Raw genomic sequence first — 16,598 nt, forward strand, 5'->3', positions numbered from 1 at the left:
GATAAGATCAAGACAGTGGCCATTCCGGTGAGTGGAGGTAGTGGAGCACAGTTGAAGATTGAAAGAGGATGTTAAAGCGAGAAACTGAGAAGCATGAATGTTAAAATCCCCAAGAATGAGGGAAGGAGATGAAGGTTCAAGAAAGAAGGAAAGCCAGGCATCAAAGTCAGTGAGAAAGGAAGAAAGAGACTTATCAGGGGGTCGATAAATGACTGCTACTCAGAGAGGCAGAGGAGTGAATAGACGGATGGAATGGACTTCGAAGGAAGAAAAGCAGTGAGACTGAGATGGAAGAAGAGGTTGAAATCTAAAGGAGGGTGAAAGTAGTAGCCCAACACCACCTCCGCGGCCAACTGGGCGAGGAGTATGGGAGAAAAGATAACCTCCATGGCAAAGGGCCGCGACTGAAGCAGAGTCTTCAGGGTAAAGCCAAGTTTCAGTTAGGGCAAGCAGATGGAGAGTACGAGAGATAAAGAGGTCATGGATATAGGAAAGTTTGTTACAAACAGAGCGGGCATTCCACAGAGCACACGAGAAAGGCAGGGAAGAAGGGGGGAGGAGAGGAACAGAAATTAGATTGGAGACATCATGGTGTGACCTGCACAAATAGGATAAGAGCTGATGTGAAGGACCAGGATTGGGATTGATGTCCCCAGCGGAAAGCAGGAGAAGGAGCAAGAGAGTACAGAGAAGAGTAGGAGAGGTATGACCACAGCGACGAAGGCGAGATGTACTCAGAAAGGAGATGGTTCAATGGAAGGAAGGAAATATTGAAGGTTAAGAAGAAGGAAGAGGACAAAAGAGATGGTGAGATACTACTACTACTACTTAACATTTCTAAAGCGCTACTAGGGTTACACAGCGCTGTACAATTTAACATAGAGGGACAGTCCCTGCTCAAAGAGCTTACAATCTAAAAGACAAGTGAACAGTCAGTCCAATAGGGGCAGTCAAATTGGGGCAGTCTGGATTTACTGAATGGTAAGAGTTAGGTGCCGAACGCAGCATTGAAGAGGTGGGCTTTAAGCAAAGACTTGAAGATGGGCAGGGAGGAGGCTTGGCGTATGATGAAAGCAGAAGGTGGGTAATGTGTTCCTGCAGTGTACAGTGGTTTCAGATGGAGAAACAGATTAGGATGGACAGTACCAAGAAAAAAAAGTGTACTGGAGCCATAGGTAGTAACTGGGAGAAAATATAAATGTATAAAGAAAATGCCCCGGGAGGCCCTGAGTGGATCTGGGACTCACCCCGGAGAAGGCTGTGAGGGTATGCAGATGAACTGCAAGGCCTCCACAGCACCTGAAAGGCAGCTGGTGGAAGAGCTGGGCACCTCTCAGCCAAGGAAAGGCTTACCAGGGGTTAGGCCGAACCCAGCATTCCTCCCCCTGAGGGCAGGGCCGTGCCAACACAGTAAGCAGGGTAAGCACTGCAGGGGGGCACTGACCTCTGGATGGCGCCGTCCAGGTCTGCTCACTTGCAAAATCTTTTACCTGAACTTGTGATTCTCCTCTCTCCCCTGGCTTTCCCTCTCCAGGTCAGGAAGTGAAGGCAGCCCAGCAGTGCTGAGGCAGACAGGCTCTGCTAAAGATGCTTCAAAGAGTACAACCAGTGCTATATACAGTATGTCTTTGGTGTGGGAAGAACTCCTCATTCAGGGTGAGCTTGAACAACATTCAAATTAAAGAGAACAGGTTTGGAGGGAGGTGTGCAAGTGAGACTGGGGAGAAATAAAAAATAGTGTAATTGTTAAAATCTTTAAATGGTTCAAAGTTGTTGTTTGTTTTTCTGAGCATGTACACCGAGAGGAGGGCATGACTGCAATGATGTGTGCATTGCACATGTGTGCATTAGCTGTAGGGATACCTACCTACAGCTAAAAGCCATTTCATTGGCTGATGGTTCACACAGTAGGTTCAAACAGGAAGTTTAGCTGTGTAGAAGAGCTGGTAAGTGAAAATCTGATTGCTTTTTTTGTGTGTAATTACTAAATGTTTATTTCTTATATATCTCCACCATTCATGATGTATTGTAAGTCACATTGAGCCTGCAAAGAGGTGGGAAAATGTGAGATACAAATGCAATAAATAAATATAAAACATTCTGCTTGGATAGGAAGAGTCTGTGATATTGCACAGCATGAAAGATTAGGCAGCAGTGAGCTCTGGTGCAATTTGCATGACAACAAAACAAATGCAAACCTCACTGCACACGGGAAAAAATGTTAGTTCCCTGTGGGGGCGGGGTCAATCGAGGAGGTTTCCTTGTGTGAGGGGAAGGAACACTTTAAGACAAACAGTACTGCTGAAAAGAAAACAAAAAAACAGTGTGAGCTGGGGAGATGAAAAACTCCTGGAGACAGTAACATAGTAACATAGTAGATGACGGCAGAAAAAGACTTGCACGGTCCATCCAGTCTGCCCAAGAAGATAAATTCATATGTGCTAATTTTTTTATTTGTACTGTCCTCTTCAGGGCACAGACCGTATAAGTCTGTCCAGCCCTATCCCAACCTCCCAACCACCAACCCCACCTCCCACCACCAGCTCTGGCACAGACCGTATAAGTCTGCCCAGAACTATCCCTGCCTCCCACCACCGGCTCTGGCACAGACCGTATAAGTCTGCCCAGCACTAGTCCCGCCTCCCAACCACCAGCCCCGGCACAGACCGTATAAGTCTGCCCAGCACTAGCCCCGCCTCCCAACCACCAGCTCTGCCACCCATTCTAGGCAATCGTGGAGTGTGGGCAGTCTGCAGAAGATTGCCACAGTAATGTATGATCGGTCTCAGAAGAGTCAAGAGAAGAGAGCTGCAGCCTGCAACTGGTCCAGAATGTTTAGGAGTTAAGTTTCAACCCTGGCTGCAGCACAGCAGCAGGGCAGGCTCTAAGGCTCAGGAGTTGTCCTCCGTGATCAGTGGTCAAACAAGTGTCAATCAATGTGGGGTGCCGGTAGGCAGGCAGACAGACAGAGCAGCCGGCTTCAGTTTCAGCAGCAGTGCTGCCAGCCGTTGCCGTCCTCTTAGTCAACTCCAAACTTCTTTGCCTGCCAACCAACGACGCGTGCACTGCATGAGGACCTTGCGTGCATGCAGCTGCCTGCTGGTCCATCATAGGTCATGTGACCAAACTGAGAGAGAAACCCGGACAAAGAATGAAAACTGGGAAACCCGCCCGGACTCCCAATGTTGCCCTCAAAAAGAGGACATGTCCGGGGAAACACGGACATATGGTAACCCTAGATATGTGAAAATACATTTTGCTTTAATGAAATTGCTAAACTTTAGAGTCAGAGACTTATCAATGAGGGATACATACAGTGCTTTTTTTGTGCCGGTACGCACGCCGGCACCTTTTTCCTGAGGTCCAGCTCACTTGCCCGCTCCCTTCTGTTCCTGCTCTTGCGCTCCAAAATCTTTTACCTGAAGTCGGGATTCTCCTCTCTCTCCTGCCCTCCCCTCCATGTCCAGCAATTCTCTCTCCCCTCCCCTGCCCTCCCCTCCATGTCCAGCATGTCACCTCCACCCCCTGCCCTCCCCTCTCCTCTCCATGCTGGACATGAAGGGGAGGGGAGAGGAGGGCAGGGAAGAGAGAATTGCTGGACATGGATGAGCGGGGAGGGCAGGGGGCAGAGGAGACATACTGGACATGGATGGAAGGGAAGGTCAGCGAAGAGAGATTCGCTGGACATGAAGGGCAGAGGAGAGAGGAGAATCATTGGACATGGACGGGAGGTGAGGGCAGGGGAGAGAGGAGAATCGCTGGACATGGATGAGAGGGGAGGGGAGGGCAGGGGAGAGAGAAGAATCGCTGGACATGGATGAGAGGGGAGGGCAGGGAAGAGAGATTCTCTGGACATGGATGGATGGAGGAGTTGGTGGGGAGAGAGGAGAAATGCTGGTCTTGGATGGAGGAGAGGGGAGAGAGAATTATTGCTTTATATGGATACAGGGGAGGGACGAGAGAGGAGAAATGCTGAACATGGATGGAGAGGATGAGAGAGGAGAAGTGCTGGACATGGATGGAGGTGAGGAAAGAAAAAAGAAGAAGATGCATATGGATGGAGATGAGGGAAAGGGAAGAGAGGAGAAAAACTGCACATGGATGGAGAAAATAGGCAAAAGCTGGATCCACGTTATACCTCCTCCAGTCAATTCCACAGAGGAGGACACAGCTTTTACTTATGGATGTAGGGCAAGAAATGAAGAAGAAAGGAGGAAAGTAAAGAAATAAATGGAAAGGAAACCCTGGAAACTGAGTTAAGAGAACAGATAGAGAGCAGCAGAATCAGAGACTCAGACCAATATGGATAGAAAAATAAAGTCACCAGACAACAAAGGTAGAAAAAAATCATTTTATTTTCATTTTAGTGTTTGGAATATGTCCACTTTGAGAATTTACATCTGCTATCTTATTTTGCAATGTATAGCAATTTGTTTTCTAAGAATATTGCTGACAATTCCTGTCAGTGTGGCAAGTGGTGAGCGATCATTTTCACGGTTAAAAATCATAAAAAATGATTTGCAATCAAGTATTTCACAAGAAAGGCTTGTAAGCCTTGCCATCTTGTGCCACACGGGGGGGGAGACACCAACTGATAGTCTGCAGGGGGGCACCAGAGACCCTAGGCACGGCCCTGCCTGAGGGTCACCAGACCCCTGAATGGTCTGGAATTTGGCAGCTTAGATTTAATGCAAAAAAAAATGCGGAGTTATGCATTTGGGCTCCAAAACCCAAGGGAATGATAGTTTAGGGGTGAAGAACTTTTGTGCATGAAAGAGAAGCAGGAGTTGGGTGTGATCATATGTGATAATCTTAAGGTGGCCAAACAAGTAGAAAAGGTGACAGTGAAAACTATAAGAATGCTTGGGTGTATAGGGAAAGGAATAGCCTTTGGAAAAGGAGGTGATTATGCCCCTGTATAAGACTCTGACAATATGATAGAAGTCTACAAGATAATGAGCGGAGTAGAGCGGACAGATGTGAAGTGTTTGTTTACACTTTCAAACAACAACAAAACCAGGGGACACAAGATGAAGCTAGAATATGGTAGATTTAAAACAAATAGGAAAAAGTTTTTCTTTACTCGGTGTGTAGTTAGACTCTGGAACTTGTTGCCGGAGAATGTAGTGACAGCAGCTGGCCTTATGGAATTTAAAGGGGGTTTGGACAGATTCCTGAGGGAAAAGTCCATTGAACATTATTAAGTTTTTTTCTTTTTGGGGGGGGGGGGGGGTTGCTGGGTTTTGAAGCCTGGATTGGCCGCTGTCAGAGACAGGATGCTGGGCTTGATGGACCCTTGGTCTTTCCCAGTATGGCGGTTGCTTATGTACTTATGCTTATGTAATAATTGTGTAGACTTCATCTTCAAAATGATATAAACAGGATGGAGTCGGTCCAGAGGGCGGCTACTAAAATGGTCAGTGTTGTTCATCATAAAGTGTATGGGGACAGACTTAAAGGTCTCAATATGTATTCTTTGCTGACCAGTTAAATAGCACTTAACTGGCTATCCAATGATATTCAGTGGGGGTTAAACGGTTATCCCCCGCTGAATATCCCTGGTTAGCTGCTAGCGGATAGCCAGTTATATCAGTCGATATAACTGGCTATCTGCCGATTTTTAAACTGTTTCAACTCTGAGTATTGATTTAGTCTCTAAACAGGCCAAAAAGAAACCGGATGTTCAGTGCCAGTCACTGTAAGCATCCCAGCATTGAATATTCGGGCTTTGCTCTGACTGTGGGAGTTATACATACAGTGGGGGAAATAAGTATTTGATCCCTTGCTGATTTTGTAAGTGTGCCCACTGACAAAGACATGAGCAGCCCATAATTGAAGGGTAGGTTATTGGTAACAGTGAGAGATAGCACATCACAAATTAAATCCGGAAAATCACATTGTGGAAAGTACAGTGGGGGAAATAAGTATTTGATCCCTTGCTGATTTTGTAAGTTTGCCCACTGACAAAGACATGAGCAGCCCATAATTGAAGGGTAGGTTATTGGTAACAGTGAGAGATAGCACATCACAAATTAAATCCGGAAAATCACATTGTGGAAAGTATATGAATTTATTTGCATTCTGCAGAGGGAAATAAGTATTTGATCCCCCACCAACCAGTAAGAGATCTGGCCCCTACAGACCAGGTAGATGCTCCAAATCAACTCGTTACCTGCATGACAGACAGCTGTCGGCAATGGTCACCTGTATGAAAGACACCTGTCCACAGACTCAGTGAATCAGTCAGACTCTAACCTCTACAAAATGGCCAAGAGCAAGGAGCTGTCTAAGGATGTCAGGGACAAGATCATACACCTGCACAAGGCTGGAATGGGCTACAAAACCATCAGTAAGACGCTGGGCGAGAAGGAGACAACTGTTGGTGCCATAGTAAGAAAATGGAAGAAGTACAAAATGACTGTCAATCGACAAAGATCTGGGGCTCCACGCAAAATCTCACCTCGTGGGGTATCCTTGATCATGAGGAAGGTTAGAAATCAGCCTACAACTACAAGGGGGGAACTTGTCAATGATCTCAAGGCAGCTGGGACCACTGTCACCACGAAAACCATTGGTAACACATTACGACATAACGGATTGCAATCCTGCAGTGCCCGCAAGGTCCCCCTGCTCCGGAAGGCACATGTGACGGCCCGTCTGAAGTTTGCCAGTGAACACCTGGATGATGCCGAGAGTGATTGGGAGAAGGTGCTGTGGTCAGATGAGACAAAAATTGAGCTCTTTGGCATGAACTCAACTCGCCGTGTTTGGAGGAAGAGAAATGCTGCCTATGACCCAAAGAACACCGTCCCCACTGTCAAGCATGGAGGTGGAAATGTTATGTTTTGGGGGTGTTTCTCTGCTAAGGGCACAGGACTACTTCACCGCATCAATGGGAGAATGGATGGGGCCATGTACCGTACAATTCTGAGTGACAACCTCCTTCCCTCCGCCAGGGCCTTAAAAATGGGTCGTGGCTGGGTCTTCCAGCACGACAATGACCCAAAACATACAGCCAAGGCAACAAAGGAGTGGCTCAGGAAGAAGCACATTAGGGTCATGGAGTGGCCTAGCCAGTCACCAGACCTTAATCCCATTGAAAACTTATGGAGGGAGCTGAAGCTGCGAGTTGCCAAGCGACAGCCCAGAACTCTTAATGATTTAGAGATGATCTGCAAAGAGGAGTGGACCAAAATTCCTCCTGACATGTGTGCAAACCTCATCATCAACTACAGAAGACGTCTGACCGCTGTGCTTGCCAACAAGGGTTTTGCCACCAAGTATTAGGTCTTGTTTGCCAGAGGGATTAAATACTTATTTCCCTCTGCAGAATGCAAATAAATTCATATACTTTCCACAATGTGATTTTCCGGATTTAATTTGTGATGTGCTATCTCTCACTGTTACCAATAACCTACCCTTCAATTATGGGCTGCTCATGTCTTTGTCAGTGGGCAAACTTACAAAATCAGCAAGGGATCAAATACTTATTTCCCCCACTGTATATGAATTTATTTGCATTCTGCAGAGGGAAATAAGTATTTAATCCCTCTGGCAAACAAGACCTAATACTTGGTGGCAAAACCCTTGTTGGCAAGCACAGCGGTCAGACGTCTTCTGTAGTTGATGATGAGGTTTACACACATGTCAGGAGGAATTTTGGTCCACTCCTCTTTGCAGATCATCTCTAAATCATTAAGAGTTCTGGGCTGTCGCTTGGCAACTCGCAGCTTCAGCTCCCTCCATAAGTTTTCAATGGGATTAAGGTCTGGTGACTGGCTAGGCCACTCCATGACCCTAATGTGCTTCTTCCTGAGCCACTCCTTTGTTGCCTTGGCTGTATGTTTTGGGTCATTGTCGTGCTGGAAGACCCAGCCACGACCCATTTTTAAGGCCCTGGCGGAGGGAAGGAGGTTGTCACTCAGAATTGTACGGTACATGGCCCCATCCATTCTCCCATTGATGCGGTGAAGTAGTCCTGTGCCCTTAGCAGAGAAACACCCCCAAAACATAACATTTCCACCTCCATGCTTGACAGTGGGGACGGTGTTCTTTGGGTCATAGGCAGCATTTCTCTTCCTCCAAACACGGCGAGTTGAGTTCATGCCAAAGAGCTCAATTTTTGTCTCATCTGACCACAGCACCTTCTCCCAATCACTCTCGGCATCATCCAGGTGTTCACTGGCAAACTTCAGACAGGCCGTCACATGTGCCTTTCGGAGCAGGGGGACCTTGCGGGCACTGCAGGATTGCAATCCGTTATGTCGTAATGTGTTACCAATGGTTTTCGTGGTGACAGTGGTCCCAGCTGCCTTGAGATCATTGACAAGTTCCCCCCTTGTAGTTGTAGGCTGATTTCTAACCTTCCTCATGATCAAGGATACCCCACGAGGTGAGATTTTGCGTGGAGCCCCAGATCTTTGTCGATTGACAGTCATTTTGTACTTCTTCCATTTTCTTACTATGGCACCAACAGTTGTCTCCTTCTCGCCCAGCGTCTTACTGATGGTTTTGTAGCCCATTCCAGCCTTGTGCAGGTGTATGATCTTGTCCCTGACATCCTTAGACAGCTCCTTGCTCTTGGCCATTTTGTAGAGGTTAGAGTCTGACTGATTCACTGAGTCTGTGGACAGGTGTCTTTCATACAGGTGACCATTGCCGACAGCTGTCTGTCATGCAGGTAACGAGTTGATTTGGAGCATCTACCTGGTCTGTAGGGGCCAGATCTCTTACTGGTTGGTGGGGGATCAAATACTTATTTCCCTCTGCAGAATGCAAATAAATTCATATACTTTCCACAATGTGATTTTCCGGATTTAATTTGTGATGTGCTATCTCTCACTGTTACCAATAACCTACCCTTCAATTATGGGCTGCTCATGTCTTTGTCAGTGGGCACACTTACAAAATCAGCAAGGGATCAAATACTTATTTCCCCCACTGTATGAGAAGAGACTCAGTCAGAATATCAGCCCCATAGGATCTGTAAGGGAGTGATAGAAAGAGTAGACATCATGGATGGGCAGACTGGATAGACCATAGGCCATCCAATATTTAGCGCAATTTAACATAGTAACATAGTAAATGACAGTAGATAAAGACCTGAATGGTCCATCCAGTCTGCCCAACAGTCACATTCATTATCAATTCAAGATTTAAATCAACAATGAATGTCATGCTATATACTTGATCATGGTCTTTCTCTGGTGTTTCAGGGACATAGACCATAGAAGTCTGCTCAACTCTGTCCTTATGTTCCAACTACTGGAGTTACCGTCAAAGCCCACTCCAGCCTATCCAAATCCGTCTTGTCATTTTTGTGTCACAGATTGTAAAAGTCTGCCCGGCACTGTCCTCATATTTCAAAACACTGGAGTTTCCGTTGAAGCTCTTTCCAGCCCATCCTAAACCAGATCACCATATGCGGGACCCAGATCATACAAGCCAGCCTAGCGCTGGCCTTAGATGATGCAGGCCACAGTTGCCATCTAAGCACCACTTAACATGCAAACACATATACAACCCTTTAAGTTTTCTTTTTTATACCATTCATTTTCTAATTAGAGATCCTTTGTGTTCATCCCACGCCTTTTTGAATTCCGCCACAGTTTTTTTCCACCACCTCCCTCAGGAGGTCATTCCAGGCATCCATCACCCTCTCCATGAAGAAGAATTTTCAGACATTACTCGTAAGTCTACCACCCCGCAATCACAATTCATGTCCTCTAGTTTTACCACTTTCCCTTCTCTGGAAAATATTGTTTCTATATTAATACCTTTCAAATATTTAAACATCTGTATCATATCTCCTCCATCCCTCCTCTCCTCTAGGGTATACATATTCAGGTCTTCCAGTCTCTTCTCATATGTCCTTTGGCGCAAGCCTGATATCATTCTTGTGGCCTTTCTCTGGACCGCTTCAAGTCTTCTTACGTCTTTAGCAAGATATGGCCTCCAAAACTGAACACAATACTCCAGGTGGGGCCTCAACAACAACTTGTACAAGGGCATCAACACCTCCTTTCTTTTGCTGGTTACACCTCTCTATACAACCTAGCATCCTTCTGGTTATGGCCACCGCCTTGTCATGGAGTTTCGTCACCTTCAGATCCTCAGATACTATCACCCCAAGATCCCTCTCCCTGTCTGTGGATATCAGCCTCTCACTGCCTAACACATATATCTCACTTGGATTTCTACTCCCTAAGTGCATCACTTTGCACATCTTTGCATTGAATTTTAATTCTAACTTTTGCAGATCCTTTTTCATGTTTACCACTCCCTCTGGAGTGTCCACTCTGTTGCAAATCTTGGTATCATCTGCAAAAAGGCAGACTTTGCCTTCTAATCTTTCAGCAATGTCACTGACAAATATATTGAACAGAATCGGCCCCAGCACTGATCCTTGAGGCCCACTACTCACCTTTCTTTCCACCAAGTGAATTCCATTAACCACCACCCTCCGGATGCTGACTATCCGCCGATATTCAGTGGGGGATAACTGGCTATCCTCTGCTGAATATTTGCGGTTTGAGGCTGGCGGATAACCGGTTATGTCACAAGATATAACGGGCTAACTGACAATTTTTAAACTGGGTTTGGTGGTCATATTTGGCCGTGTTAAACCCTGGAATATCTTTGGCCGATTTATAGATAACAGCCTGGCATTGAATATCCGGGTTCAGTGCGGACCGCGGGAGACCAGTCCGGCTATCTCCCGTGGTCTGAATATCGCAGCCTAGGTCTTTATCTGTCTACATTTTTCTATGTTTCAATACCCCTTTCACCCCCATCCCTCACCACCTCACCATCCCTCTTATCCCCCTCCTCCATCCTAGCTCTCAACCTTCAACACTTCCTTCCTGCTATTAACCCATCCCCATTCCTCCTAAGTGCACCCCGTCTTCGTCGCCTTCGTCGCCCGTCCTCCCCCTCCCTCCTCCGCTCTCTCTTGCTCCTCCTCCTACTATCCGCCGGAGACATTAAGCCTAATCCAGGTCCCCCTCATCTGTCCCCGTCCTATCCACGCGGACGATTCCGGGACGTCTCCAATCTCGTCTCTATTCCCCTCCTCCCCCCTTCTTCCCTCCCCTTCTCTTGCGCCTTGTGGAATGCCCACTCAGTCTGCAACAAACTGCCCTTCACCCACGATCTCTTCATCTCCCACTCCCTTCAACTGCTCGCCCTAACCAAAACCTGGATCTCCCCGGACGACTCTGCCTCAGTCGCAGCCCTTTGCCATGGTGGTCACCTCTTCTCACACACTCCCCGCTCAGTTGGCCGCGGTGGAGGCATTGGGTTACTACTCTCGCCCTCCTGTAGTTTCCAACCCCTCCTCCTACCGCAGTCCCACTGTTTCTCATCCTTTGAAGCCCACTCCATCCGATTATTCAACCCGCTACCACTCAGAGTAGCAGTCATCTACCGCCCCCCTGATAAATCCTTCTCTTCCTTCCTTACCGACTTCGATGCCTGGCTCTCTGTCTTTCTCGAACCCTCATCTCCATCTCTCATTCTCAGAGACTTCAATATACATGTTGATGACCCATCCGACCCTCACGCTTCTAAGTTCCTCACCCTAACTTCCTCCTTCAACCTCCAGCTGTGCTCTACCAACCCTACTCACCGTGACGGCCATTGTCTTGACCTCATCCTTTCCTCATCCGGCTCACCCTCCAACTTCCAAGCTTCAGTTCTTCCTCTCTCCGATCACCACCTGATCACATTCACACTTCTTCACCCTCCCCTGCCCCGCCCAACCTTAACCACCACCTCCAGGAATCTCCAGGCCATTGACCCCCTCACCTTATCCGCTAGTATCTCTAATCTCCTCCCATCCATCATGTCTTCCGAGACTGTCGACAAAGCTGTCTCCGCTTACAATGCCGCTCTCTCCTCTGCTCTGGACACCCTCGCACCATCCATCTCCCATCCCACAAAGCGTACCAATCCCCAACCCTGGCTGACCCCTTGCATCCATTACCTTCGCTCCTGCGCACGATCTGCCGAACGCCTCTGGAGGAAATCTCGTACTCATTCAGACTTCCTTCACTATAAATTCATGCTATCCTCTTTCCACTCCTCCCTATTTCTTGCAAAACAGGACTATTACACCCAATTGACCAATTCTCTCAGCTCCAACCCTCGTCGTCTCTTCGCCACCCTTAACTCTCTCCTCAAGGTGCCCCCCGATCCCACTCCCCCCTCACTCTCTCCTCAATCACTGGCTGATTACTTCCACGACAAAGTGCAAAAGATCAACCTTGAATTCACTACCAAGCCATCACCCCCCACCCCCCTCGTCACCCATTAACCCTCTCCCTCAACCAACCAACCCAGGCCTCCTTCTCCTCCTTTCCTGAGATCACCGAGGATGAAACCTCCCGCCTTCTTTCCTCCTCGAAATGCACCACCTGTTCCTCTGATCCCATCCCCACCAACCTACTTAACACCATCGCCCATACTGTCAACCCCTCCATCTGTCGCATCCTTAACCTCTCTCTCTCCACTGCAACTGTCCCTGACACCTTCAAGCACGCCGTAGTCACACCTCTCCTCAAAAAACCATCACTCGACCCTACCTGCCCCTCCAACTATCGCCCCATCTCTCTCCTACCCTTCCTCTCCAAAATACTTGAGTGCGCCGTTCACAGCCGCTGTCTTGATTTTCTCTCCTCTCATGCCATCCTCGACCCACTCCAATCCGGTTTCCGCCCTCTCCACTCGACAGAAACAGCACTCTCTAAAGTCTGCAATGACCTGCTCCTGGCCAAATCCAGAGGCCACTACTCCATCCTCATCCTCCTCGATCTTTCTGCCGCTTTTGACACTGTCAATCACGATTTATTTCTCGTCACACTGGCCTCATTTGGGTTCCAGGGCTTTGTGCTCTCCTGGTTCTCCTCCTATCTCTCCCACCGCACATTCAGAGTGCACTCTCATGGATCTTCCTCCACTCCCATCCCGCTATCTGTTGGAGTTTCCCAGGGATCTGTTCTTGGACCCCTTCCCTTCTCTATCTACACCTCTTCCCTAGGCTCACTGATCTCATCTTATGGCTTCCAGTATCATCTTTACGCTGATGACACCCAGCTCTATCTCTCCACACCAGACATCACCGCAGAGACCCAGGCCAAGGTATCGGCCTGCCTATCCGACATTGCTGCCTGGATGTCCAACCGCCACCTGAAGCTGAACATGTCCAAGACCGAGCTCCTCGTCTTTCCACCTATGCCCACTTCTCCTCTTCCCCCACTCTCTATCTCAGTTGATGGCACCCTCATCCTCCCCGTCTCATCTGCCCGCAACCTCGGGGTCATCTTCGACTCTTCCCTCTCCTTCTCTGCGCATATCCAGCAGACTGCCAAAACCTGTCGCTTCTTCCTTTTCAACATCAACAAAATTTGCCCTTTCCTCTCTGAGCACACCACCCGAACTCTCGTCCACGCTCTCATTACCTCTCATCTCGACTACTGCAACGTGCTCCTCACTGGCCTTCCACTCAGCCATCTATCCCCCCTTCAATCCATTCAGAACTCTGCCGCACGTCTCATATTCCGCCAGAACCGATATACTCATATCACCCCTCTCCTCAAGTCGCTTCACTGGCTTCTGATCAGATACCGCATCCAATTCAAGCTTCTCCTCCTTACTTACAAATGCACTCACTCTGCTGCTCCACCCTACCTCTCTACCCTCATCTCCCCCTACGTTCCTGCCCGTAACCTCCGCTCACATGACAAATCCCTCCTCTCAGTAGCCTTCTCCACCATTGCCAATTCCAGGCTCCGCTCATTTTTCCTTGCCTCACCCTATGCCTGGAACAGTCTTCCTGAATCCCTATGCCAAGCCCCCTCCTTACCCATCTTCAAATCCTTGCTTAAAGCTCACCTCTTCAATGCTGCATTCGGAACCTAACCTTTCGAACATATAGGTTGCCCCAAGCTGTCTGACCTATCCGATTAACTGTACATTTGTCTTTTTAGATTGTAAGCTCTTCGAGCAGGGACTGTCCTTCCGTGTTAAATTGTACAGCGCTGCGTAACCCTAGTAGCGCTTTAGAAATGTTAAGTAGTAGTAGTAGTATGTTTCTATTAGGGCTGTACCAAATACTCGTGTTCAATTTGATTTGTCCCCGAATAGTGCCCTGAATACATTATTCGGCCAAATAGTAAAATATTCTATTCGGTACAGCTCTATTTTCTATGTTTCTATACATTTTATGAACAAGGATCAAAGTTTTGAACATTATTCTGTGCGTAACAGGAAGCCAACATGCCTCTTTAAGCAAAGGGATCACATGATTAAATTTCTTTGAAACTGTTATTAGTTTAATAATTGCAATATTTTGAACAAGTTGCAAATTTCTAAGGTTTATTACTCAAAAAACATAAGAGTACAGCAGTGGTTCCCAAACCCAGTCGGGTTTTCCGAGTATACATAATGAACATTTATGAGAGAGTGGTCATCTGGTCATTTAGGGCACCTTTTTGTGCCTTATTCATTTCAGCCCCAGATATTTTGGTTTTGTTCCATTATAGCTGTAAAACGTCTGAGTGCTAGGAATGCCCTATGCCTGACCCTGAAACGCCCCCAACATGCTCCCTTGAGATTTGGACGCATTCCAGATGAATTGTACAGATAAACATCTGCAAAATAGGTTTTGAAAATACTGATTTGGAAGTTTTGAGAAGAAAATTATCCAAATGGTGCTTTAAGACACATTTTGGATGTTTTTCTCTTTGGAAAATGGGCCTCTAGGTGTCCTTAATGCGGGGCAAACAGATTCAGTTTTTCCAACTGGAGGGCACATGGCCATTGGTTAGACTTACGGTGATCAGATGCTGTAGAAAAGGCAGCACTAATGTGTCCAGGCATTTCAGTATATTGGAAGGTAATGAGTCATGTGGAGCTATAGCATATTTCGTATTTTTAGCAGCTTTGAAACTGTAGAGACCAATGGAATATTAAATGCTGAAAAGAAATACAGAGAGAGTGATGATCAGTTCTCTCTTGTGTATTTGACCTCTGTCAATATTTAGAGAATGCATGAATGACTAAGTACCCAATCAAATATAACTGGACAAAGTTAAAACCCACATTTTCAAATATGGTTAGACAGCTGCATAAGAGGCAAGTATTCCCAGACAAGTAGCAACATATGAACATGCATACAGACCCTTAAATGTCACGATTAAAAATTGATATGGCTGCCATACAACCCACACACAGATGAATATTGACCACTAGATGGCCATGGTGTTGCTGCTCATCAAATAACAACACTTTAATGGGATCACTGACCAAACACAGGTGGCTATCACCATCCCTCCAGAGGTGTACTGCCAGCTACCTAGATGAATGTTGCCATAGCAGGATATATCTGGGGACCTGGCACCATATATCCAAGTATATGCCACCACAACCCTGAGTATAAGCCAGCAGGTAGCCATGTATTAGATTTGGACTGTGGAGAAGCACATTGTGTGACTTAGTACCCGACACACTGCAAAGACAATGCCAAGGAAGAGGGAGCCTACTTCAGTGAAGAGGAGGTGCACAAACTCTGTAAGATGGTCAGGAGACCCAGAGCCACCCTGTACTCTAAGGACAAGAAGGCCTCCATGTGTGAATCTAGGTACCTCTGCAGGAGATTCCAATCCAGGGTGCATCGGTAAGAATCTTTCTCTTCCCATATCCCTTTTGTAAATGCAGGATCCAGGTTTATACTGATCGCATACTTCTAGGGAACCCTGCCCACATATATGGTGTTCATTACAAGTGACATCTCTGTAAACGTGAGCACTGTAGCTGTATAGCATTAACTTTACTGCCAGTAATAGCAACATTTAGGTGTGACATAGCTGTGGATTGAAGGAGTGTCGGGTGCTATGCGACGAACCTACATACTACTACTACTACTACTTAACATTTCTAGAGCGCTACTAGGGTTACGCAGCACTGTACAGTTTAACAAAGAAGGATAGTCCCTGCTCAAAGGAGCTTACAATCTAAAGGATGAAATGTCAAATTGGGGCAGTCTAGATTTCCTGAATAGAGGTATAGTGGTTAGGTGTCAAAGGCAACATTGAAGAGGTGGGCTTTGAGCAAGGATTTAAAGATGGGTAGGGAGGGGGCCTGGCATATGGGCTCAGGGAGTTTATTTCAAGCATGGGGTGAGGCGAGGCAGAAAGGGCAGAGCCTGGAGTTGGCAGTGGTGGAGAAGGGTACCGAAAGGAGGGATTTGTCTTGAGAGCGGAGGTTACGGGTAGGAACGTAAGGGGAGATGAGGGTAGAGAGGTAAGGAGGAGCTGCAGATCGAGTGCATTTGTAGGTTAGTAGGAGAAGCTTGAACTGTATGTGGTACCTGATCGGAAGCCAGTGAAGTGATTTGAGGAGAGGGGTGATATGAGTATATCGGTCCAGGTGGAAGATAAGACATGCAGCAGAGTTCTGAACGGACTGAAGGGGGGATAGATGGCTAAGTGGGAGGCCAGTGAGGAGTAGGTTGCAGTAGTCTAGGCGAGAGGAAATGAGAGAGTGGATGAGAGTTCGGGTGGTGTGCTCAGAGAGGAAAGGGCGAATTTTGCTAATGTTAT

The 16,598-nt window shown here is 47.1% G+C and overlaps 1 protein-coding gene across 1 annotated transcript in view; it reads right to left on the bottom strand.

The window, feature by feature from the left end:
• Positions 1–16,598, bottom strand: part of RTN4R (reticulon 4 receptor) — a 70,060-nt gene that overhangs the window by 16,624 nt on the left and 36,838 nt on the right. Inside the window, exon 3 of the mRNA XM_030219078.1 lies at positions 14,832–14,973. Within this exon, the coding sequence (XP_030074938.1) occupies positions 14,832–14,877 (46 nt within the window). The 5' untranslated portion in view covers positions 14,878–14,973. The remainder of the gene's footprint in view (positions 1–14,831; positions 14,974–16,598) is intronic.

The sequence above is a fragment of the Microcaecilia unicolor genome, chromosome 11, assembly GCF_901765095.1.
Source record: "Microcaecilia unicolor chromosome 11, aMicUni1.1, whole genome shotgun sequence".
Taxonomy (NCBI): Eukaryota; Metazoa; Chordata; class Amphibia; order Gymnophiona; family Siphonopidae; genus Microcaecilia; species Microcaecilia unicolor.